Below are 26,379 nucleotides of genomic sequence, written 5' to 3'. Positions count from 1 at the left end.
CAACAACAACATCAACAACAACAAGAAAAAGAAAAACTCTCATTCCTAAGAAACGAACTCCACTGAGAAGTCGCTCCAATTTTTTCACCAAAGTACGAAATGATTTCTAATTTATTACCAACTGAAGCAACTCACAGCTCATTAGATTTATTTGAAAAACCTCCTCTACTCGTTACATTTGAAAATGCATTCACTCAAAAAATTGGTCCATCTTATTCACCTGATGGTCCCATGCTCGAATTTGAAGTTTTAGGAGATAGAAAACAACTTTATTGATCTTCAACGAACTCGCTTGGAGATTGTTGCACGCATTGTTGAAAATAATGGTAATGTACTGCGAACTCACGCCACAGAGGTAGGGGCAACGAGAACGCACCATATTTGGTTAATAATCCCCTTTCATATTTATTTTCTGAATGCACCATGTCCCTGAATGGAGAAAAAATTTCAACAACTAATGCCAATTTTGCCCATAAGAGTTTCATTGAGACAGAATTTTCTCACGGTATTGATGCAAAGAAAACGTGGCTTGCTTGTCAAGGCTATTATTATGAAGATAATCCATCAGGTATTGATGGTGCTAATGGGCGAGCTGAAGATGTCGCTGAACGTAAGCGAATCGTAGCAGCATCAAGCGAATTCCGATTATTTGGTAAAATTGCCTGTGATTTTTTATCATGCGACAAACATCTTATCAGCGGTGTTACAATAAGACTTTCTCTGAGACGATCTCCTAATGACTTTGTTATTATGTCTGAGCACGCTACTAAACATTACCAAGTCCAAATCACTGATGCTAACCTATATGTGCGCAAAATGACAGTAACAGATTTTGTGTTATCATCGATAGAAAAAACTCTGTTGAAAACACCTGCAATATACAATTATATTGAAGTTTTACCAAGAACTTTTTTGGCCACAACTGGTGTGCAAAGTTGGCGACAAGAAGACGTTTTTGCCAAAGAGCCATTTCGTCGAATGATTTTGGCAATGAGCTCGAATACAGTATACCTGGGTACTTACCGAACAAACCCGTTTCATTATCAAAAGTTTCAGCTGAATGAAATCATTGTTTACCGAAACGGCCTACCCATTGCAGGAACTCCTGTGTCAACGACTGATAACAAAAGAATATACTATAACACATTGGAAGCTCTAGACTTTGTTTTTAACAATAGTCATGGAATCAGTTTGGCTAATTATCACAATCATTATATTATGGCATTTGATCTCACATCTACTCAGGAGGCTTCACACGACTTTATTCATCCTGAATTGACCAATTGCACCATTTCAGTAGAACTGAAGTTTGATGCACCGCTGGGGGAAAATGTAGAGTTACTTTTCATGGGAGAGCATGCATCAACAGTTTACGTGCGTTCCGATAGAAAAATAGCTAAAAACACTCTAATGAATTGAATCGGGGAAAAATGGACAATTTGCAGGTTATTGAGCTTATTAACCGATGCAAACATTTGAAACATCGATTTCGTGGCATTTTTCCTGCTAACTTAGCATTTAATACAATATTGAAACGTGACAATACTTTCATGATAGTCAACGCATCAAACTCAGACCAGCCAGGAACTCATTGGTTACTGTTTGCTCAAGCTGGTGGTCAAATCTTTTTCGCAGATCCTCTTGGACGAAGCCTACACAACTATCCACATGTATACAAAAATATGAGACGTTCTATCCATGAGGGAAACCAAATACTGATGAATAAGCAAATCCAATCAGCTAACTCGGTCTTGTGTGGACTTTATTGTATTTATGTTGCTCATGTTATAATTTCTTCTAAATTTCCTATAGGTTTCAAGGTTAACGATCATGACATGATGCGTTTTGCTAAACATATGATGTTATAACTTTGTGATACTGTTGCATTTCTTTAATGATTTTTTAATTGATTTTTTTTAAAAAAAAAAACAGGTTTTATGGTTGCTAGAACACATACCGCTGGAATTATCTCAGAAAATTTTTTTTCAAAAATTGTATTTCTTCTCCATTATAAATTTAACAAACAAAGTATTTGAATCAATCTCTAATCGACCATACCCACTCAAATTAATATCAATGATTTTTGAAAATTCGGCAGCATTATCCCCATTCAAAATTCGAATAAAACGTTCAATGGTTACATTAGTAATTAGATCAGTTTGAGTTTGAATGGATCGAGTCTGTGATGCAAAGCAAATCTATGGCAATCGTTTTCGCAAAGAAACTCCGGCGGTGTCAAGGTTGTTAGTCGAATTGTAGTTAACAGCCAATTTTATTTTTTCCATCAGTGGTCCTGATGATATTTGCTGCACCGCATAATCAAAAATTTAAAGGATGAAAGGAGGCAAGGCACAATAAAAGATTTTAAGGTCATCTTGTTAACTGCTTCAGTGCATTCTTTTGTAACTTCGATAAGAACGTGGTAATGTGGCTGACCATTGGCAGGAGATTGGGAACAAAATTCGTTCTGATTTGAATGGACTGCAAATGCAAAATTCGTATTAGAAGGAAGGTCAGAGACGTCGGGTTCATTGTTCAGAAAAAAAAATTTGAAGTTTTTCCGAAATTGTTTAAAGTATTCCGGCGATTGTTCATACATTGCTTCAACCATTCTGATAATTAATAAATGAAACTGGATTTTTTTTTCCACTTACTCAAGCCACTCGACTTTTTTTGTTGGAATAATCTTCTTCATCATCCTCTCCGTTTTCACTATTACAGTCTTTTTTGGAGTAAACCGATCGTTTTGATTTATATCGTCGTTTTTGAGGTTTATCGTTTCCTGTTGTGGAAGTTGAAATCTTTTCACCAGTTGGTGCTTTGATCATTTTTTTTACTTTTGAATAATTATCTGCTAAGCTATCAAATTCTTTCGTCGTCAAAGTAACTGCTTGATACATTTTGAACACTTCTTTGTCAGTTTTCTTATACACTTTTAGTGTAATATAGGTACCTGTTTTTTCAAATGTTTTTGTTCCAACTCTGTCTATACGTTTTTCTCCTGAAGAAATATCACGAAAGTCATCAAAAAAGTTAGTATCACTTTCAAGCGTGTACATAGTTGGGTAGCGGTAATTTTATTCAACCGTATCAGTCAAGAGACAATTTAAGAATGATTTACCTAGCCGGTGAATAGCTTAACTCGGGCGATTTCTTTTACGGTATTCCTTAAGCTTCATTGGAGATTTTAATTAGTTTGCAGTTGGAAATTTATGAGTTTAAGTTATACATGTCAAATCTGTCTGGCAAATTCCCGTTTTAGCTCATAAATCTCAACGGTTTTACCCTGGCGGCATGCCTGTTATCTCTTTGAAGTGTAAAACTTCTGTCATTTTTTTCTTAGGGTATCATAAAAAGGCGCCATGCTGTTTCTTTGAAGTATAGATTTTCAAAGCGTTCACATTTCTACTTTAATTAAAAAACCCGATTTATGGTAATTGGCTAAAACTTAGACCACCAGCAATAAAAAACTAAAAGTGGTACGTCAAGCTAAATCAACTCACTATTTTTATTCAATCTCTCAAAATCAAACAAAACAAAATTTTCAACGATGGCAACTCCACTGCAAATTATTTCAATTAATTCTCTTGAAAGAGCTATATTGTACCAAACTTATACCAGAGATTCTATCGTAGTGGTTCAACAGGAACGGAAAATGCGTCATCGAAAAGCAAGTGCTTTGAACGATCTTGATCCAGGAAGCCGAGAATTCGATGAATGGGTCACTAAAAACCATATGATGTTACCCCATTATTTGCTAGATCAAATTGGTATCCTCATACAAAGCAGAAAACAGATCTACGAGAGCTGTTGTGTGACTGAATCGTATCCTGCGCTGAAGCGCACAGATATTCAAGACCCTACTTGCCTTGGTAGTTCACCGAGAAAAATACTGTTTAACTACGATTGCCAATCGATTCCCTTTTACGAAAATCAGGAAGGATCCATTAGAGATTTAGCAGAGCGAGAAAGTTACTGGAACATTGAGTCGATTGAATCACCAGATTCAACAGAGAAAAAAGATGAGGACCAGCAGACGCCCAAAACCCCAATAAAACCGGATATTTTTCCAATCACTGAACAACAGCAGCAGTAAACTTTTTCTGCTTCTTCTTCTTCCGGCAGTCAAAGTCCCACTGCACCAAAGTTAGTAGCTGAGACGCCGCCTATCAATGCTTGCTATGCGCCGAAAAAACGCAAACTGCAATTTAGAGATCTCTGAAAACTCAAAAAAAAAACTTTGTTTCCACCGAGAGTGCACCAGTTTGGGGGTTTATTATTTAGTTTGATAAGTTTTTTTTTTATTGTGGCTGAATCTTTGCTTACGTTTTGCTTATGATTTTTCTAATTTAATGTTTGCTCTCTAACTTTTTTTTCAGAAATCTTTGAAAGAATAAAACTAAACAAAAAGAAACATATTTTAAATTTTTTTTTGTTTTTGAAAAAAAAAATCAAGAGTTTCAAAATTTTGTTTGAAACAAACAGTGGTATTAAAAATTATCCTCTGGTTTCGACCAGTAGTAGGTGATCAACTTAGCTAATGAAAGTTTGCCTGTATATGCAACACCTAACATGTTATATCTGTTCAAAACCCAAACCAGAAAAAGTATGCAAAATTTCGTTTTTGTTTTTTGTCTAAAAATTGCCAAAAATTGATTTCGTGAACTGCAACTTTATCTCATACTGTTGCTATGTTATTTTTGAAATGTTATTTTTGAGAAAATCGAAATTCATTAAAATTCATCGTTGGCTAAGTGTCGTTCACTATGAAGCCGTGCTCAGAAATGGATGAAACCAATTTTTTTAGACTCAGCGGGGTCGAAAACAAGGCGTTGCCGCCGTTTTCGAGTCTAGGCGGCCACGTTTCAAAAGATATTTGGTGGTTTCTGAACGGACTGCATATCCACTGAGCCAATGCTCCTCACCCCTCTGCAGTGGAAACCATCTAAAAGTAAAAGTTGAAACACTGCAAAGGACCCAACAGATACCTGAATCAGTGAACATATACGCAGAATGAATTTAATAAAAACAAGAAAAAATCAAAAAAGAATAAATTGACCTGTTTGATTTTTTCGATTTTCAGAAGTTTGACATGAAAAATTCCCATTATTTAATTTTAAAAAAAATCATGATATGAAGCTTTATCACTTCTTTGACAGCTCAATTGATGATTGGCTACATTCGGTGTAAGGCTTTCATTTCACTCTGCTGGCTTAGGCCTACTCGGGTGAGGTCTTTTTGAATTGAGTGCCGATGAATTGTTTGAAGCTACACAACTTGTTTAGGAACTTTGTGGTTAATTCAGAAAATTTGGTTGATTTATGAGACTATTTTATAGGTTTATCTAATGAGCCGAAGTTGTTTCCTTTGATGTATCTGAGAGTATTTTGGGCGCACCCTCTCGATTTTATTAATCTAAGCTCCACCTTAGGAAACCATTCCTTGTTTGGCAATTAAGCAAATGATAAAAAAAAGTTTGAAAATCTAAACAGATTTAATAGCAGTCGTAAAACAAACGGAAAATCACTTGATCTCTTTTGACTTGTAAACCAGTATCTGCTTTATTTGAACCTAGCTCTCCGAAATATCAAAATTCTCAAAAAACAACCACCTCGCAATGTCTACAAAAGTCGTACCCTGTAATCTCTGCCAAAAAAAACTGAGTGACCGGCGAAGCCTCAAAAAACATCTAATGGCTGTTCACAAGATTGATCCTGTGAAAACCGACTACATCTGTGGTCACTGTGAACTAGAGGATAAGTCACTTCGCGTCATTTGGGAACATGTCGTGGAGCGTCACAAAACAATCGATGAAACGGAAGAAAGAAGAATTTGTCTCTACGACATGAATGTGTTCCAAAATGATCGCGCATATGCTGCGCATATGCTAAACGAACACGGTCTGCCAGCATGGGATGTGAGCCGAGAAATCCTCACTTCTATACAGCCTGAGACAGCTTTTGATGGAGCAGTCAGGGCATACGATATAGTGCCGATGGAAACGGAAGTGGACCTACTAGCGCTGTTCGTGACCAAGAGAGACGAAATCGAAGAGCTGATACTTCAAAATACTATGTATGAGCCTCAGAAAGCTCAATTGTCGGCAGAAGTAACTCTTGAAAAAGAGAAGGCAGATGGCACAGAAGAAGTAATAACCATCTTCGCCAATTGCAAAATGCTTGCTGTAGACGTTCAAGGATGGACCCAGGACCAATTCTATGATTGCGTAGACCAAATATTGTCTACTGTCCATCAATATGCGTCTCATGGTAGTGGCTGGAGAATCCGCAGGATTGATAAGATTGTCCTAAAAATGGTGAAGTCTGCACCGATCAGGGGTTCATCGTACTTACCACTACCAGCCGATCTACTGAAACTCAAACGCTTCTTGTTGAATATTCGCAATTATGAAGACGATCGATGCTTTGAGTACTGCTTCGTTGCTGAGTATCATCGGCAGAACAATATCCCGATCACTCTTCGTACGATGCAGAGTAGAGAGGAGGAGAAAGCGAGCTTCTATGATTATCGCAGAAACTCAAGAGCGCACGAGCCAACTGGTGATTTTGTGTACCCAATGGGACTACCGGCTATTGCACGCTTCGAAATTTTGAATAAAGTGCAAGTGAATGTGTTCAGGTTAGTTGAAGTTTTAATCAAATCTTTTTTTTTATTGGTGTGAAGCTGTATCTAAGCACATCAGAACAAATGGTTGGCTGCACATTCGTTGAAGAATTATTTTTATGATGACATTAAAAATTAGTATAAAAATATCATTCAAAATTTTTCTCTAGGTACAATGAAAAGACTCTTCTACCCGTGAGAGTGTCAAAATATCAGACTAATTTTGTTGTGGATTTGCTGCTTCTAAACGATATGGGCACGCATCACTACGTCGTGATAAAAGACCTGAACAAGCTAGTGAGCAAAATGCAAAAAAGAAAACTGAGATCGAGAAACATGCTGTGCCGAAATTGCTTCCACCGGTGTTCATCTGAGGAACGACTTGAGCGCCACCAGTTAATCTGCATGGGGAACGAACCAGCAATCGTTACCATGCCAAATGTTGGCAAGAGCAGCGTAGGCTTCAAAAACATCGGTGCTCGAAGCTATAGCCCATTCGCGGTTTACTTTGATTTGGAGTCTGTGCTGGAGAAGGTGGAGACGGTGAGAAATAATCCTACCTGCTCGAGCACAACCGTGATTGAAAAACATAAGCCCAGCAGTTTTTGCCTTGTCGTTGTGGAAGCTGGAAACCCGAAACCGGCGTTTTTTTCACTTCATCGAGGAGTGGACGCCATGACTAAATTCGTTCGAATGCTGGAAGTATTGGCGCGTGACTTTCATAATAAAAAACGACGATACCCGAACTACCTCGGAAGCACCACTATTCTTGAAGACAGTGACAAATGCTGGATTTGCGAAGAGGAATTCTCCGAAACTAACGCGAAAGTTTTGGACCATAATCATTTCGATGAATCATTCCTCGGATGGGCTCACAACAAATGCAACTTCCTGAGACGTACCATACAATTCACCCCTGTCTTTGCCCACAATCTCCAGAACTATGATTTGCACCATGTACTGAAGAGTCTGCAAGATACCAATACCAGAAACACCTTTTCGGTCATTCCTCTCAATGACGAAAAATTTATTTCACTTACAATGAAAGTGTGGATTAGATCGTACACTAACGAAAAAGGAAATGTCCAACATGTCTACGAAGAAATCCGTTTTGTGGACAGTTGTAAATTTATGAACAGCTCACTCGATGAGCTAGCTCGAAATCTACCCGTGGAAAAGTTCATATATCTCAATAACCACTTTGCTACCCGACCGGAAGAAGATAAAGCATTGATTCGACAAAAAGGTTACTTCCCCTACTCGTATGTTGACAGCCATGCAAGATACACAGAAGATGGACTACCTGCACGCGACAAGTGGACCAACACGCTGCAAGGAGGTGTTGTTAGTGTCAGTGAAAAAGAATACCAACATGCATGGTTAGTGTACACTCGTTTCGGTTGTCAGACTTTGGGCGAATACAGCGATTTGTATCTAACAACTGATACCTTGATTCTTGCATGCATTTTTGAAGAGTTTAGACGAGTGTGTTATGAAACATATAAGCTAGACTGTGCTCAATATTTCACGGTTAGCAATCTCTCAGGGGATGCATTTTTGCGAACATGCAAGGCTGACCTCCATTTGCTCACTAATAGGGAGCACTTGGATATGGCAGAAAACCTGATCAGGGGGGGCATTGCAAGTGTGTTTGAAAAAAGACTTGTTTCCGCCAACAATAAATTTGTGAAAAATTACGACCCTAAACAGCCTAACACTTTCCTCTTCATGATAGACGCGAACAATTTATATGGCGGGATTATGGAAAAATTTCCTCTTCCACTTAACTCATTCGAGTTTAATGACCAAGTTACTATAGCCGAAATTCTCAACACGAGCAGAGAATCCGAAATTGAATACATTTTGGACGTCGATCTTTTATACCCCGATCATTTGCATGATGCACATTCGGATTACCCACTCGCCCCAACAAAAGAAGTTGTGTCCAAAATGTGGCTCAGTGAGCTTCAATTGGACATGTTGAAAAAAATGAACATTTCGGATAAAGTGGGCACTACGCCAAAGAAAAACTATACTGTACAATACCTAACTTGGTTTGAAAATTGAAAAAGTTAATCGAGTACTGCAGTTTAGACAAGAAAAATTTATTGCACCATATGTTCAGTTGAACACTGAGCTCCGAAAAAAAGCTACTACCAAGTTTGAACAAGATTTCTTCAAGCAAATAATAAATAGTGCGTTTGGAAAATTCTGCGAATCAAAAAGGAATCGACTTATTGTAGATATTGTTCGCAATGCTGAAGAACTGCAAAATTTATCAAGGAAAAAAAGATTTAGCAGTATAAAAATTATTGACCAACACTTGGTATCTGTAACCTCAAAACCTGTGAACATTAAATGGGATAAGCCCACAATTGTTGGTGCAACGATACTAGATTTGGCAAAATTTTACATGTTCCAGTTCCATTACAACATAATCAAGAAAAATTTTGACGCAACTCTTTTATATTCGGACACTGATTCGTTCCTGTATGAAATCCGCAGCAAAGATCTCTACAATGAAATTGAGAAAAACCATGAACTGCGAAATCATTTTGACTTTTCAAATCTACCAGCCACCCACCCCCTCTACACCAACCAGAATTTGCGCGTTACCCTGAAATTCAAGGACGAGTTTGCTGGGGAGATCATACAGGAGTACGTCGGACTAAAACCCAAACTGTACAGCATTATTTCTTCGAGTAAGTTTCTTTTTCTTTTCTTTTACCATTTTGCAATTACCATTTTAGAAAAGGGCAACAAAAACAAATCATAAGATTATGTAGTGAGGGTTGGGGGGGGGGGGAATGGAGGTATTTATGTGGAAAAGAGAAAAAACTGTAAAAATTTGAAGTAAATTGATTGTATTTTTGTTTCAGACATGGACAAAAAAAGCGCGAAAGGTATTTCTAAATATTCGAAAATGGAGCTAACCCATAATAAGTTTAAACAAACATTGACTTACTGTTCGCTGGTCCGGTCAGAAAATGTGAGGATAAATTCTTGCAATCACAATTTACAAACCATAATAACGAATAAAATTTCCCTGAGCGCATTTGACAATAAGCGCTATATACATGCAGACAGAGTAACTACTAGTCCTTTCGGACATAAACGTTTACGTGAGGATATGTTCATAAGAGAAATTAAGCGCACCATGGACTGGGGCGAATACGACGTAGACGACGCCGTGGTCCCCACTCCCACCGATAACGGAAGTGGGGAGGATTTGGCTGAAGCTATAGAAGCGCAGGGCGGGTATTATGTGGATATTTTTACTCTACCAGATATGGGGTTCAACCAACCCACATACACTGATCAAGAGCTAGAACAGGATTTGGTAGATTTCGACCAGCTAAGTGGGCAAAATGAGTCAGAACCAGCAGCGTACAACTGCCCCTATTTGGACATTGAAGCTCGAGAAGAAAACGAGCGGGAAGAAATTAGACCACCTAAACGGCGGTGCTTAAATCGACGTGCTTTTATATTAGACGATTCTGACTAAATAACTTCTGATTATAAATGTAAATGATTCGCTTTATAGTACTTTTCATTCAGGAAATAAAGCTTTTCAAAATTGTTCTTTTGACCGAAAAGTGAAATAATCAACAACTCTAATCGTGAGGGGGAGGGGGGTATTCAAAACAACAATATAAACTTACCAATATCACAGCATTTTATTTAATTCCACACGTGGCGATAAAGATTACAAAATAATCCACAATATAACGCGCGCAGTAAAGTTTGAACTGTCAAAGTCAAAGGGAAAACATGCACCAACCAAAACTTAATTCCATCCCATTTCCATAAAGTGGCTGGAAAATTACCAATTTTAACCCCCCTTAAATTATGCGTGCCTGAAAAAGTAGAGGCTTTAACCCCTTTGGGGGTTAAAAGTGGTAAGTACAACGGCACACTGAATTTTTGGGGGGGGGGGGGGGGGGGTTAAAAGTCGTCATTTTCCTAGCCACTTTTACTATACTACTCACAACTAATTGTTTTTTAAAACACCTTCGTTTGCGCTTCAGATTTGTCCGAAAAAAGTGCATGTGTAAAAAATTTTCAAAAGGCTAGTAAAATTTTTTCAGGCTAGTTTAAAATTAGTAAATAAATAAATTGGTTACCTAGAACAGTAAGCAGCGAGTTTGCGGCAATTTGGAACACAGTTATAACCAGAAAATACGCAATCTTCGGAACATGGAGTGAGCTAGCAGGTAGAAAGTCGGCAACAGTTCCGCAAGCTACAGTTTGAGCCAGCAGTAACGTCAGAGCGAACGATATTTTCTCACCCGAGTCCACTGGAACCAGAAATACAAAACCCGAGAATGCATACAGAATCGCGAGGGGTAGCATAAATACGAGGGAGTAGAAAACGTGACGACGTTTGATTTTGATTATGGTCAATATTTCTTCGTGGTCTTCTTCGTCTTCTTTGAAGAATTCGACGGGTCGTATGAGCTCCCACTCTTCGTGTTCGCGATAATGACTGAGGGGGACTTCACTGGTTGCTGCAAGGTCAGGATCGACTTCTATAAACAAAAAGAGATCTCTTCAACTATTTCGCCAATTACTATTGCAAAGTGGAATTTATTACCAGGTGCAAAGTGTGAAAATGATTAGCCGGGCAACTACTCCTCAATAAGAACTGAAAATTGTTACAAGAACCCATGGTGGGCAAATAATTCAAAATTTCACAAAATGAAGGATTAACCCTAGTTGACGAAAACGGCCAATCTTGAAAGATCCTGCAAGATCTGGCAGAAAACTGCATTCTATTGACGGACTCTTGAAAGATTCTTGCAAGATCTTACAGGATAGCCCATAAATAATCAATCATTAATGCAAGATTCTTGCAAGATTCTTACAAGAACTTACAAGATAGCTCGGTCGGAAAACTGATAGTGTACCTTGTAAGATTTTGTAAGAATCTTGCAAGATCTTACAAGATAGCCCGCCACATACAAGATCTTACAAAATAGGTCACTTCTGCAAGAATCTTACAAGATCTTAGAAGATTGATAATCTTTGTCAACTAGGGAAGTCTCCTCTACCGTTTGTCGCCCGGCTGCAATTTTTATCTTTCGTTCACGTAGTCAAATTGTCATGATAACTTAACAAAAACAGTCAAGTTAATTAACAATGACAAACAACAAAAATCACAGCACTTTTAAAAAGATCTAAATTCAATTTACAACATAATTGTTGTTTATAACAATTATGTTGTAAATTGTTATAATATTGTTGACCATAAAATTGTTGTTTACAACTGATAGCATGGTGAAAGAGCAAGAAAACAGTGTCTTTAGTGTTTGTTAAGTATTTTATTCGTAAGAAAAGTAAAGTAGAGTGAAGAAAAATGTAGAATGTTGAAGTTCTCGCTCACGCGTAAAACATCTGCAGACTACTTGGTTTTAAAAACGTATCGTACGTTTTAAAATTTTGAAAAAAAAATCTGACCTTCATGCAAAAAATATTTCGAAACTAATTTTTGAAGTTCCAGGTTTCCCCTTTTCGTTTTTTTTTTCTAAAATATTGCATGGCTCACTGTATAGTTTTAGCAATTTATGGGACAAATTTATAATTTTTTGAAATGATTCTGATCTTCAAGCTTAAACTAAATCAAAACTGCTCTTTTGAAGTTTCGGAACTTTTGCCGGCGTGTTATTCGTTTTTCTCGGAAAAAGTGCCTGGTAGATCGTTGCTGAATAAGTTTTTTGTCATTTGTTGCCTTGAAATTAGGCAAAAATGATCGTCTCCAAAAAAAGCATTCCTTTTGCTTTGATTTTTGGACACCATAATACAGTTTTGACAATTCTATTGCTATTTCAACGCCTTTTCAAGCTCTCAAGGTCAGACTTATTTCAAAATTTTAGGACGTTGCCCAATGAATTTGTTAAAAGTTATATAATTAGTAGGAGAAAGTTCAAACTGACAAAACTGTTTACAAAGAGCAATTGATCTATTTTGGGAAAACCTTCTAAGTTATGAACCAAATATATGCCTCAAAGCTGCCTAAAAAAATGAAACACCCTGCAAAAGTCAGTCGAATTGGAATGATTGCACTTTTTTATTAATTTTGTTGGTACGAATTTTTGGCTGATTTAAATTAACCAGACAAAACAAACACAAAATTTCAACAATATTTGTCTCAAATTGGTTTAAAGTTAGAAAAAAGTGAACAAATCAAAAATTGCTTAAGAGTAAACTCAGTTCAACAACGTTTTAGGAGGGTAAAGTGTCCAAAAACTTGACTAAAACGCTTCAAATTTGTTTTTAAGCAATGATTGTGAGTTTTATATTAAAAAAATGATCTTTTTTGGGTATCAAGCGCAGAAAATTATTACTTTATACAGGTTTTTGGATATTTCATCTTAGTAGATTTTTTGAACGGTGTAATAAGTTTTTTTTATATATTTTTTCAGTGATAGCCTAATTCTTGATTGACGAAAAAGCTTTATGGCCCATTTAGGTTAAAACTTTGATTTCAAATTTCGCAAAATGACTGCACTATAATAGTTTTTATGAAATTGCAAACATTTTTTGTTCTTTTTCATTTTTAACTTATCTTAACCCAGTTCAAGAAATACACAACTAAAATTTGAAATGTTGTTTGTTCAGTCCTGTTAATTTACATCAGCACTGTATCGGAATGAACCTTTTCTCTAATCTGTTTCAGCATTACGAGGCCAACTGTGCATTTTGTGCGTTGTAAGTGGATTCCGCAACAAGGACGCTCCCTTTTTTCTTCTTTTGTTTTTTACTTTCCTTTGATCACTCCGACAAAATTTTAACACGTTTAAAGACTTGTCTCTGGAATCCAGGAACATACAGACACAAAACTGTGCGCCTATCCAGAGCACAGTCTGACCTCGTAATGAGATGTAGATCTCAGGGTCATACGTTACACAGTGATATACAACACCAAACACTTCTTCAAAATATTCAAGGTTTGTTCTATAGTTCATGATTAATCACTAAGTTATTGAGATTTTGTGCCTGTATTTTTTTAAAACAAAACTAGCATCGCAAAGATGGATGTAAGTAAATTAATTAACTTCAGGTCTCTGTAAAAAAAATCCAGTTGGGGTTTTATGGGTTTTATTTGAATAAATTGGTTTTTCGTATGTTTTTCGAAAACAGTCGATTACAATTTGCCCTTAACCCCCACATTTGCCCCCAAGCCCAAAGTTACTTATTCACTTGCCCACGCTTATGCATTCTCCATAGTGAACGGGGAGGGAGTTGTGCTAAATGCTTAGGGGGTTTGGAGAGTTTTCTGGTGTCAGTGGGACGTAAAGGAGGGGATGGGATGGAGTTGGAATGATTGCGATCATGCGAAATAACGTAATTTTTCTAAGTTCGACTTTGCAGCGAGTTGCAATAACTTGAGTAAAAATTACACATCTATAAATGCTAGTCAATTTTCGTCGATTTTAAGAGCAAAAGTAATTGAATATTTTGAAAACAAAATGGTTTAGACTCAATTATAATGAATCTAAGGGATTTTTCCCCACAAAAATTTTGGTGTGGTGTGTTGAAATTCAGCGGTCTAAGTTTGCCCCAATAACTGATTTGCTGGACAACACTTATGTCAACGAAAATCCACATCAACCAATTTTTACCCATGAAGCTGCGGTCCGGTAAAAAACTGATAGTTAAAAAGATATCAACTTAAATCGATTTGAATAGACAATTTGAGAAAAAAAAATTAATGGCATTAAATTATGGCTACATAGCTGCTGTTCATATTTGCTTGTAATGAAAATTCTGGGCTATAAAATGTAATCAGTTTCAAAATTTTTCCTTTGCATCTCTTTGGAAACTAGGTAGCTTTTTTGCTTCTCTTGCTACGAAAGAAACAAAATATTTGTGCTAGGGGTGGTTTTTTTCAGACAAATTTCGACTTTATAACTAGCCATTTTTGACGGAATTTTTTCTATCTTTCAAAAGATATTGTTGTTTTGAGTTCAAATTTAAAAACTTATTTCTTCTGTGATCTTGATTTTGTAAAGTTATGGGGGTTTAAAGATTGCCATTTTGGCCAATTTGGGACAATTAACGCGCGATATGTTTCGCCTTATCAACGTGTAGGCGCAGATTTAATCCGTCATATAAATCGTTCCTAATTTGTTGAAGGAAGCTTATGTACTATAACTGATTTGTTTAAAGGAGCAAAATTTGTCACTGTGTACTTCATATGGCGTTTGAGGGTGATGATTTCCCACAAAAAACCTCAAATTAAAAATATATTCTTTTGATTTTTATTACACTTACTTTTTTCATGTTATTACTGCTCCACAGGCCTTAAAAGGTAGTTGGTACATTCAGGGCTTCAACCTGATACAAGCAGTCTTGGGTTTCAAATCTCATCAAATTTTAATCGCTTTCGACATATTTTCTTTTAATGGCGCAACTTTTTTGGGTCTAGGTTAATTTGCTCATACTGAAAGCTTCGTTCAAACTGAAATTAAATGAAACGATTCAGGTTGAAGCTAGAGTTGAGAAAAAATTGCTGTACAGCTTGTCAAAGCAAGGTCGAGGCAAAGCCGAAACTTATCAAAGCATGTTTTTGCTGCTATTTTAGTCAAAACTTTTAACTTCAAAAATTATCATGACAGTAGTCATCAAAGATAATGCAGAAGATGAGCAGCCACTAAGTTCGAAACCCTAAAAAAATTAAAAATTTCAAGCACAATACCTCAAACTGCGGATTGGTGGTTAAGTTTTTCACTTTTGGGCATAAAAATTGTGTTTGAAACTCGAGCTATACACATCACATTGCAAAAATTCGAAAATAAGCAAACAAATTTTTTTTTGCTAGTTTCTGAAATTGCTGGTTATAAAACATAAAACTTGCGCTAATTTCTTGCTATTCCCATTTTCTATAAAACAGAATATTTATGCTTGGGGTGATTTTTTCTTATTCAGTCACTTTTGGCGATCGAAACTATAGTTTTTGACAAAAAAATTATTATACCCCATTGAAGATATTGACTCCATGAAATCAAAGATTTCTTATATTCCCGGATCATCTTTTGCAAAATTTTGGGAGTTTGAAAATTGCCAATTTGGCCATGCTCTGGACTAATTTATGCGCGTCCTGAAGATTTCATTTTTAATCCTGAACGCGTAACGCGAATGATTTAGCTGGACGAAAAATGCCGCTCAACACAATTGCTTCAGTTTGTCTTATTAAATTTGTATGATTACAATTTTTACCCTTGATTCAAAGTTTATGGTTTTTTTAAATATTTTTTTTCTCAAAAAAAACTATTTGATATGGGTTAATGGGCAGTCTGAACTTTCAGGCTTTTGCCCTTATGTCCGAGCAATCTTGTAAGGGTAACTAAAGCTACTTGTTTTCAATCTATTCGGTTCGTGGCATCCTGTTATTTTTTATTGTTCCGACTTTCGTAACAAAAGTAACGGAACATTTTTGCTCGAGGTGGTTTTTTCAGACAAAATTCGACTTTTGAACTAGCCATATTTGACGGAACTTTTATATCATTAGAAAAGTATTGTTGCCTTGAGCTTCGATTTGAGCAAAATGTATCACCTGTGATTTTTTTTTTTGTAAAAATAAGGGGTTTTAAAGATTGGCATTTTGGGCAGTTTAGGACAAACGCGCGAGATGTTTCGCGCTATTAACGCGTAAGTGGAGAATTAATCCGTCAAAGAAATTGTTCCAAATCGGTTGAGGGAAGTTTATTTGTCATAATTGATTTGTTACTGGGAGCAAAATCTATCACCTTGTAATTTATATGGCGTCTGTGGGGATGATATTCACAAAAAATCTCATTTATTAAATTATTTTTTTCATTTTGTTTTACTACATTTAACTTTTCTATGTTATTACTGCTCCGTAGACCTTAAAAGGCAGTCGGAATATTCAGGGCTTCGCTCTGATACGAGCAGTCTTTTAATCTTTGGTAGTAATTGAAGGAAATGATCGCTCTGTAATATTCCAACAAGAATTTTTTCAGCAAAATTGGACAAAAGGTAATAAAAACTGCCATTTTTTAACGTTTTTTCGGAGTGTATATATCAATAGCCGAAAAACCCGAACACAATAGCTTTTATACTTTATTTATTATCTACTTGTTTTCTGTAATTGAAAAAGAGTTGATCGCTGAATTGTAAAAACCTAAGTCTTTGCTAATATTGAGTCTGAAAAGTCGAAATGCGTATCAGTTTATCTATCTCGACATTAAGACATTTTTTAAAAATTTTAATTGGTCTCCGAATTCGCTTACAAGTCTCAAATCTGATGTCAAACTCGACCAACAACGAGTTTTAGTTTAGGTACCTAAGCTCGGCCGAGAAAAATCAATCATATTTCAAAGTATATTCTCAGCCCTTTCAAGGGAGTTTGGATCGGACCAAAAAGAACATACAACATAAACGTTACCCAAAACGTAAGAATCGCGATCTAAAATCCAGGACTCAAACCCCACAACACAGTTTTGTTCATCGTATGGAAAGAGGGAGACATCGAACTGGCAGGAAATCATGACTGTAACCGCTGAAGACCAACTGACTATAGACCCGATGTCTCCTCGAACAGCTTGTCTGGTGAATGGCTCGTATTTAGTCTCGATTGCGTCCATGATCACTAAAAATTATTGTGACAATCAGCTTTATTAAATTAACGCCAAATTGTTGACAATAAACTGTCGATCAACAAATTTGAACGAAATTAATTAACGTAAAACTGCTTATTTTGACGTCGAATTTCATCTTATTACTGATTTCCACACGTAAAAAAGGTTTCCAAAAAATTAAATGACCTAAGTTGATTGAGTTTTTGACCGATTAAACTGCTCAATGTCACCAATATTGGCAGCAATTTGGCAATAACTATAGAAAAAACGCAAATTGCAGGGACGTATTTTTTTAAAGAGAGGATCTAGAATTTCCTGAAGGGATTTGGTAAGGGGTGTGTGGATAAGTAGCCACCCACTACCTAAATCCACTACATCAACCTTTTAATCGCAAAGCGCATCTTTCTGTCCATTTAAGGTCTATAATCATCGCTCGATAATTGATTCAAAACCTTATTAACTAACAAAGATAAATTACAAAAGCATTTTTTCAGATTGACCAAGTCAATCGTTTCTCGCTCTGTTATTAAATGCCCTTGGATGGCTAAGAGAGTTTTTTTTTAGTGAAATGGATAAAAGAGTTCCGATTTTTTAAATAAACTTTTGGACAGTTTTTGGACGACCATATGGATCTGCTTTTTTAAAAAAAAATTAAATACCGATATAATGATGTTAAAGGAAAGCTCGCGAAAAAAAGAAAAAGAATTGTTCCAGTTTTTATCCTAAAAAACTACTTGGGATCCTTACTAATAAAACTACTTGCTACCCAGTGACTTTGTGTCGTAGAAAAGTAAGAAAACTTGACTTGGTGCATCTAAAAAAACTAAATGCCTTTGCGACTAAATATGGTATTAGAATAAACATTGAGCATTGATTAGATGAGGCATAAAAATTGACAAAAGATAAGCCTTCATTAGACGCTGTAGTGGATTAAGGAGGTGGTGTGACTAGAATGATATAGCAAGTATGATTACAAGAATGATGATATAAGCGAGGCGTTTTACTAACCTACATCTGGCGTCCAAAAGGTGTCTTGAGGAAAAAGCAGCACTTTCAAATCTCCATTCTCAGTTGCATTCCAAATGGCACTCTTCGAATAATAGTAAAAGTATACCCATAACTTAACAGTCATATAACCATTTTGTTCGTTCACGCTCAAAATCTGATACAAATCCAGGTATACAAAAACACTGTTGTTCAAGAGGTCTTTCGGAGGCGAAAACTTCGGCAGAACGGTTTTCAGATGGTCATAAATAGCGTTTTCATCATTGACGCCATTGGTGTTGTTAATATCACCCGCGATTATCTGAATAATTAACATTGGGGCGAAAATTATTGTTAGTTTCATGATTGAGTTTTTAATCTTCAATGCCAATACGTTTTTCGTATTTAGTAAATTTTAGTCTATTAATTGTTAGCATCAATGAAGCTTTTGTGTTTAAACTTGTAGTTTTTGATTATAAATCTTTCTTCAAGTTTTTGCTTTCAAGTATTTGTCTGTTAATTGTCAGTCGCTACATAATTAAATGATGCTTATTTGTCTAAACTCGAATTTGGTTCCTTCTGTCAATCAATTTTTGAACATAATTGTGGTTTTATGTGATTTCTATATTACATCAACTAATATCTGTCTCTTAAAATTCTGTGTTTGTATACGAAAAAGCTCCGCCATTTTCAAAAAGAACACAATTTTGCGTCAGAATCACAAAAAGTTGCTTCAGTTGGTGGTACAAGGGATGGCGTTGAAGGCGGTTGTCATTCTCTTTCAAAAATTGGTTCCCTTATCACTCAAGAGATCCCCTCTGAAAAAATTTTGGGCCGAAGGATACTGATTATTTTTTCGGTGCTCATGTATTGTTTAATTTTTGGTCCCTTCAAAATAGTAGCCGTACGGTCATTAGAAATGTTTTAACTTGTGAAAAATTGGTCTGGGTTAACTTGTCAATCAGATTTGAACACGTTGCAAATATATGCATTGATGAACTAACTTTTCTTTGATGAGTTTCGACACTATTATCTGTAAAAGGAGCATGGAAATGTTAGGTGCAACACAAAGCTAAACCTCCTTTCTGGCTTAGAATAATTGGGTAATTGGGAACAATGTACATAAGTAACAATATCTTTTGAGATGGAAGACTGCCCTGCCCATTAATTTGGAGCACCTTAGATTAAAAGAATATCAACAACTCGAAACTTTCAAGCTAATTTCAAGCCATAAATGTCAGACACTGAGAGATTGGCGTATTCAGCCTGATATTTCGGCCAGAGGTCAATTCAAGCAGCAAATGGTCTCTGCTCCTATATGACGCTGGTCTTAACTTCCTCGTAGCCGCTGTCCTATAGCTCGTTTGGGCGAAAGATGATACAGCAGCAAGCTCGAATTCAATTCAAGCTCAGAAAAGTATACGTCTTGGTATGAAAACGTCTGTTTTAAGCGTTTCGACGCTAAAACTTACACACGTTATCAAAAGTTACCCCCACTCTGAAATGGAGAACAACTGAGCAATATTTTTTTCCACATATGTTTGTTATGAGACAATAATTCAAGGACCAGCAAAGTTTTGCAATTTTGGGTTATCGCAGTTTCTCTTGATGATGCTAATTTTGGCCAAAGATTTTTTTCGAAGAGACTCATTGGATCGAGTTTGCCATGCGGGAGTTAATGATAGCTTTCTGCTGAATCTTGATTCCAAATGGATTGCCAGGCGATGTAAGAAAAAACTCTTGAAACACATTAAGAGAAACAGCTCTTCGACAACGAATCTTCTCTACCCCTCCTTACGTGAAGCATTCTGTACATTTCTCGTACTGATGCCTTCAAGTATTCTGACCGACCATTTGAATATAAATTATACATTGAATTATAAATCAAAAGTTACCCCCAATTTTAGCAGCAAGTAACATTTAAGTATATAGTTTTTGGTCGCATGAACCTCAATTTATTGCAAATCACTCTGAAATGGAGAACAACTGTACACCAAAAACTAATTCCGCAAATGTTAATTCAGAGATAAAAATTCAAATCCCAGAGGAGTTTTTGCAACATAGGGTTTTTTAAGTCAAAGTAGATTGCAAAAGCTTCATCAAATGGTCGCATATTATCGCAATTTCTCTAGATTCTGCTGATTTAAGCCAAAAATTGTTTTTCGAAGAGACTCATTAGATCAAGTTGGTTATTCGGAAGCGTATGATAATGTTCTAATTCTAGCTTTTTTCCTGCGCCTTTATTGTATCAAGAATTTTCACTCACGCTTGAAACTTGGCAACTTTTTGTTGCGATCAATTTCGTTGGTGATTGCTTTGAGTGCTTTGTTTCCTCATGTTGTTTGCAGGTGAATCGACGTCTTCATGAACGAAGATTTCATCAGTCTTGCATATCGATTGACTGTATCGGCATCCTCTTTGTGTGGACTCTTTTTGGCAATGGCGCGGTTGTTTCCAAATTTGATGACTAGTCATCCTTCGTTGAGGCCTCTAACTCTGAGATCGTTTCAAATGTTACTTTCAGTCAATTTTTCTTCACTGGCCTAACTGGTCTCCTAAACTGATTGCCTTTTAATGAGATTCTCGCAGGTAGCTTTCCTCCAGCTCAGTATTTGGTCTGGGGTTTGTCTATGGTTTTTTCTCTGCCCTTTTGTCTGCGTTTTTCAAATTTCTGAGCAATTTTTGGCGTTTCTTCTTGTTTTTCTATCTAAATAGCTGTTTCTAGTTTTTTCATTCTCCATAAATATTGGGTGTTATGCTGTCTGTAAGTAAGTATTTTACTGTCTGTTATTTTGTATTTGTGTACAAAATTGTTGGATCTTTTTTTTTGTGTCCACGCGTACCATTTTGATGCAGCTTGTTCTATCTATTTCAATTTGTTTTTGTTTATTGAAAGTCTCGTTCTCATTGTTTTTCCATCATTTTTATTGAACGGTGTAGAGTTTTAGATTGTTTCGTGTATTTTTTCTGTGAGTCTTCTTTTTATGGTCACCTCTTTGTCTTGCGACCATTGTTGCACATTGTTTGTAAGCTTTGCTGACAAGGATGGGTGCATCAGATTTCTTTAATAAACAATCGTTTTTGAGTTTTCCTAATTCATGTTTTTAGGCGAACATGTCGTCGCTATGTTTGATAAGGCGGTATTCAGTTTTCATTCTAAATGTGCTTTATTTGATAATTTTCTTTGTTAATCCGTGTGATGTTTTAGAATTTTTTTTAAACTATTTTGGCTACCTCCGATGCTATTTTGAACGTTGTGCCTCTTGAGTGAACTCGCATTACTGCAAGCCTTCGTTTAGGTGTTTGAACCGTTTTTAGACAACCCTCTAGATTTTGATCATCTCCTGGCGCGAAACGGAGTTTAATCTGATTTGTTTTACCAAACGTTTGAAATTTTTTTTTTGCTCGAAACGTTTTCTGATCTAATTTTCCCGATTGTTTAGTTATTTGATATTTACTTTTGCATAAATTTGATCGCTGTCTATCGTTGTTTTTGACATTGCTTTTGCTGATAGAGTTTTGACCACTTATCGAGAAAGAAAGAAAGAATATATTTTTCTTTTTATAAACAATATATCAGCATACTTAAATTTACCACATTTAAAGCAGGAACGGATAGACAACGGGACCCGTTGGTCCACTAAAAGTCTACTCTTCTATTCAAATTAAAAATCTCTAATGAAACAAATCAAATTAAACAATACGAGCAAATATATTTTTATTTAAATACAAAAGCTACAGCTCGTGAAAAGAAAAATGTATATATCTATTTATAAATTTATGTTGACATCAAATAGCTATTGAATTAGTACCAAACTTAACAATAGTTCCAGGGCGCTGTAATATTATATGTATAATTTTTTTTTTCCATGTTTTTCAAAAAAAAAATTAGTGAGAAAAATCCAAAAAAAATCAAAAAACCTTAATATCTCGAAAACTAGAAAGATTTGGGAGGTCATTTTGTTACACGAAAAAGCTGACATATAGTTGGTTGTCCTGTAGCATGCAACCAACGGTTTTTTTTATAAGCCAAATATATGTTTCACTAATTCATGGTTTTGTACCAGGTATATTTTCAAAGAATGGTAAATTGCCGAAATTTCTGAAAAAGAACAACTTTTGACGTGTGCAGGTATCAAATTCAGAACCCGCAGCTTATTAAAAAGTTTACAAGCGCGATATCGAATCGAGAAGCGCTCAATTTTGCGTTTACTAAATGGTTCGAACAGAAGGCTGCTATCAGAATTTCTAGTATCTTTTTTTTGCATTTTGAAAAACAAATAAATCATTCAGAAAGCTATCATTATGAACTCCAATAAGTGATTTAAGAACAAATTTTAATAGCTCATAGAGATGATACTCATAAACGGTTAACAAACTATATTTTTCAAAAATATCATAACTACGATCTCGACGTTTTCTGAAAAAAATGAATTTGAGGATTTTCTTTTGTAAAACATAAAGTTGTTCCAGCTGCGAATAGCTGCAGCATCCATAAATTAAAATGCCATACTGGAGAATGGGAAGGACATTGCTACTGTAGTATTCGATCATTTGAGATCTCGGCACCTAGTGCCGTAGCTTTGAAACTATACCGCATTGTGTACTAAGTTTCTTTTTGACGAAATCGATATGACTTTTAAAAGAAAATTTGGAGTCTATGTAAATGCCTACATATTTACAAACAGGTTTCGTATTTATCGAGCAAGAGTTTAAGTGAAATAATTGGTTGGAAGCACTTAATTTTACTTTCAATTGAACTGTTTTGGATAGGTTACTCACCAATTTATTTGCATGTAGCCAGTTATTTAAAGACGTCATGTCTTTTTGAACGTAAAATTATTTGACAACCTATTGATGTTAGATTCGTATCGTCTTTGAATAGCAAAACTTCCGATGTTTCGCATGCTTTAGGGAGGTCATTTATATATAATAGAAAAAGCAAGGGACCTAAAATTGAGCCTTGTGGTACACCACATTCTGTTTTACTCCAGCTAGATGAAACACCATTTACTACAACTCGCTGTATGCGATTACTGAGATATGAGCTCAACCATTTTAAACAGATACCCCTAAACCCATGCATATTCAATTTGTATAGCAAAATATTATGGTCAATAGTGTCAAAAGCTTTCTTCAAGTCAAGGAAAAAACTAAAAATTTCATTCGAAGAAGGATACATTCTAATTCTTTCGGTAAGTTCAGCAAGTGCATCAATTGTGCTATGCTTATTACGAAAACCAAATTGTTTTGCATGAAAGAGAAAAAAATTCTCTAAATAAGAGTAAATACGGTTATACATAATGCGCTCATAGATTTTACTCCAAACAATTAAAAGTGAAATTGGTCTATAATTGTTCTCACCAAGTTTTGATCCATCTTTATGAAGCGGCAGTACTTTTGCTTTACAAAGTTCTTTAGGAAACACGCCTTTTGTGAATGATAAGTTTATTAAGAAGCTTAGATATGGTGCCACGACCTTCGCTGAAGTTTTCACAATAATGTTACTGATGTTATCATCACCGGACGAGCTTTTATTATCTAGGTCATTTAGGACTTTAAAAACTTCTTTTTCGAATTTTTTTTTTTCAGAAGCATGGAATATGGAACATATTCAACGTTAAACCTATCAACATTAGGGACATCATTTTGAAGTCCTTTTCCAACATTGGTGAAAAAATAGTTAAATTTATCAGCAACATCTCTTTCTGTTGCATTATCGTTTTCATCAATGCATGATTGCAATAGAAGAATCTTGCTGTTTTTGTTACTTTTACCACTGATATCGTTTAAAATTTTATATGTTTGCCTTGAGTCTCCTATACAGTTTTTTAATTTATTCCAATAATAATTTTTTTTAGATAATTTTATTTCTTTGTCAAAACGATCTCTTAAACTTCTGAACGTTTGAAGCATTTTCTGTGTGCAATATTTCGCTTTGTCTTAAGGTTTTTAAGTTTATTTGTGTACCAGGCAGGTTGCTTTGTGACCAAATTTTTCTTGGTTTTTAATGGTGCAAATATATTCAATACCTCTTCGAAAGATTTTGCGAACAAATTGGAAGCTGCATCTGCATCATTCATTTCAAAAATTACTATTTTATATGAGGCCAATTTACTTTCCGCAATTTTTAAAATTTCTTCAACTTGGCTCCGACTTTTTAGGAATGATGTATCGCGAAACGGAATTTCATTATTAACAATTTGACACTTTATGACCCATTCCAAGTGTATTGGATAATGATCTGATAAATGTTCACTATTTAGTACCATTGAATGAGGTTCAGTTAAATTATCGAAAATGAAATGACCCAAACAAGTTGAAGAGGCAGCTGTAACGCGAGTTGGTTCACGACCATTTATCGAAAAACCATTTGAATGAATACAATTTAAATAATTTTTGCTCAGTAAGTTATCAGGTATTATATCAATGTTAAGATCACCACAAAGAATGAACGGATGATTTGCAATTTTTGAGTTTTCCAAAAACTCATCAAGCCTATCAATGAATTGCATTTTGTTTGATTTTGGTGGGTTATAAACCACACATAATGAGATTTTATAGCCATTTTTGAGATATCAACTATTAGGCTTTCTTCTGAAAATGAATCCCGTTGATTCAGCAAGCAGCATGTGTTTCTTGCTTGGATCATTACACCACCACCAGGTGTTTCGCGATTTTTTGTAAAATACTGATTATAACCATTGATTAACCAGCTTTCAGTTGGATCATTTTTTGTTAACCAAGTTTCCGTTATACAAATTATATCAGGTGGAGACTCAAGTCTTAGAATAAGTGCTTCCAATTTGTCAAAGTGCAGTTTTAAAGATCTTATTGTTAAATGTAGCACCGAAACTTTGGAATTTTCAGTTTTTTTAATTGAAGTACTGTTATTCTGTGAAATATTTGGTTTTGAATTAACGACTTTAACATCACTAGATTGCTTACGATCCTCCTTTATCTCCTGCCTCATGGAAAACACTTTGGAAGCAATTCATCACATCTTGAAATCTGTATTTCAAGGAACTCCCGCCTTCATAAAGTCCATCGATACGATATAGTCGCTCGTCTGCCTTCCATATAAAATGGATTTCACCTTCTCGGGTCCACGCAGATTTAATTCGGCAATCACTCTTCATCATTTTTATGAAATTGACACGAGCCTTTGATAAGTCTTCAAAGACGCTTATATTTTTCAAACCTTCTTTATCTGCCATCTTTTTTTTGTTTCGCAGCAAGTTGATTTTGGCGATTCTTCTGGCGAAACGAACGGTAATTGGTTTGCCTCTATTTGAACGAGATGGCAATCGATGAGTTTTGAGATATCTGACCGCTTGCACTTTTGCACCAATATCATGAGAAATCTCCACTACCTTCGCTATTGTTGTATCAAAGTTTTCACGATTATTCTCCCCTTCCAAACACTCGGGGATTCCTAGAGTTCTTAGGTTATCTCGTCGATTATATGATTCAAGTTTTTCTGCTTCAGACAAAGTCCTAAGATAGCTGATATTCGCCTGAGATAATATTTCCAATTTGGAGGATGAGATGATTTCCTTCTTCATGTTGTTTATAGCGGACTCAACAGCGACGTTGATTGCAGTCATTAGTTGCGCTTTGATTTGCTCTACAAGGCTGGGTATCAACAACTTCATTGACTCTTCAATGGTATGCTTCAGCTTCCCAGTCACATCGTCCTCTGAATTTTCTTCGTCACATGGGCTCAGTACAATATTTGGTCGTTTTGGTGTTGGTTTTGATACTGGAGTCTGATCATGATACCTCAGTCCCGGCACATCTATGTTTCTCTCAATTGAAATACCATTTGCATCAGTAGCATCACTAATCGAATCCATCTGCCCTCCCTGAAACTATTTAATAAGTTTATCACAACAATTAGGCTATCAATTTTCACTAAAAAATAGGGCTCCCTATTTAGGTCGTTCAATAGCGAACCGGCAAAATCCATTTTGACTTTTTCATTTTTTTTCAAAGCCATCTGTAGGTTTTGCCTGAAAAGTGGCGTGCCTTCTTTTTTCTCCATCTCTGTAGAGTTCGTTTTTCAGGGCTGCCTCTTTGATGCTTGAATAAATGAAGTTCATGGTTCTTCTAACCCTCTTGATGACAAAGGTGAAGCCGAGACATGACAAGACAGGATTTTAACGGTTTT

General features: G+C 35.8%; 2 protein-coding genes across 3 annotated transcripts in view; both read right to left on the bottom strand.

Annotated features, from left to right (window-relative positions):
- Positions 1–26,110, bottom strand: part of LOC134851053 (malate dehydrogenase, mitochondrial-like) — a 340,885-nt gene extending 314,775 nt beyond the window's left edge. The window contains exon 1 of one of the 2 annotated variants that reach the window (XM_063866952.1): positions 26,083–26,110. The gene's annotated coding sequence lies outside the window, so the exon portion shown is untranslated. The remainder of the gene's footprint in view (positions 1–26,082) is intronic. The other variant, XM_063866953.1, reaches the window with a different exon arrangement.
- On the bottom strand, positions 10,714–18,730 carry LOC134852024 (neuronal acetylcholine receptor subunit alpha-7-like). Its single transcript, XM_063868302.1, has 3 exons — positions 18,234–18,730; positions 17,033–17,236; positions 10,714–11,153 (listed from the first exon to the last, which is right to left on the bottom strand). The coding sequence occupies exons 1-3, from the start codon at positions 18,571–18,573 to the stop codon at positions 10,714–10,716; spliced, it is 984 nt and encodes a 327-aa protein (XP_063724372.1). The 5' UTR covers positions 18,574–18,730.
- Positions 26,111–26,379: the final 269 nt, after the last annotated feature.

Source organism: Symsagittifera roscoffensis, chromosome 7 (assembly GCF_963678635.1).
Source record: "Symsagittifera roscoffensis chromosome 7, txSymRosc1.1, whole genome shotgun sequence".
Lineage (NCBI taxonomy): Eukaryota > Metazoa > Xenacoelomorpha > Acoela > Convolutidae > Symsagittifera > Symsagittifera roscoffensis.
The sequence above is the reverse complement of the archived record's forward strand: the minus strand, read 5'-3'. Positions and strand labels throughout refer to the sequence as shown.

Coding starts and splice junctions, on each gene's coding strand:
- LOC134852024 (XM_063868302.1), bottom strand. CDS start 18,573: ATGAAACTAACAATAATTTTCGCCCCAATGTTAATTATTCAGATAATC. Junction 17,237..18,233: donor CTTTTGGACGCCAGATGTAG/GTTAGTAAAACG, acceptor AATAATTTTTAG/TGATCATGGACGCAATCGAG. Junction 11,154..17,032: donor TCGCGATTCTTACGTTTTGG/GTAACGTTTATG, acceptor TTTTGTTTATAG/AAGTCGATCCTGACCTTGCA.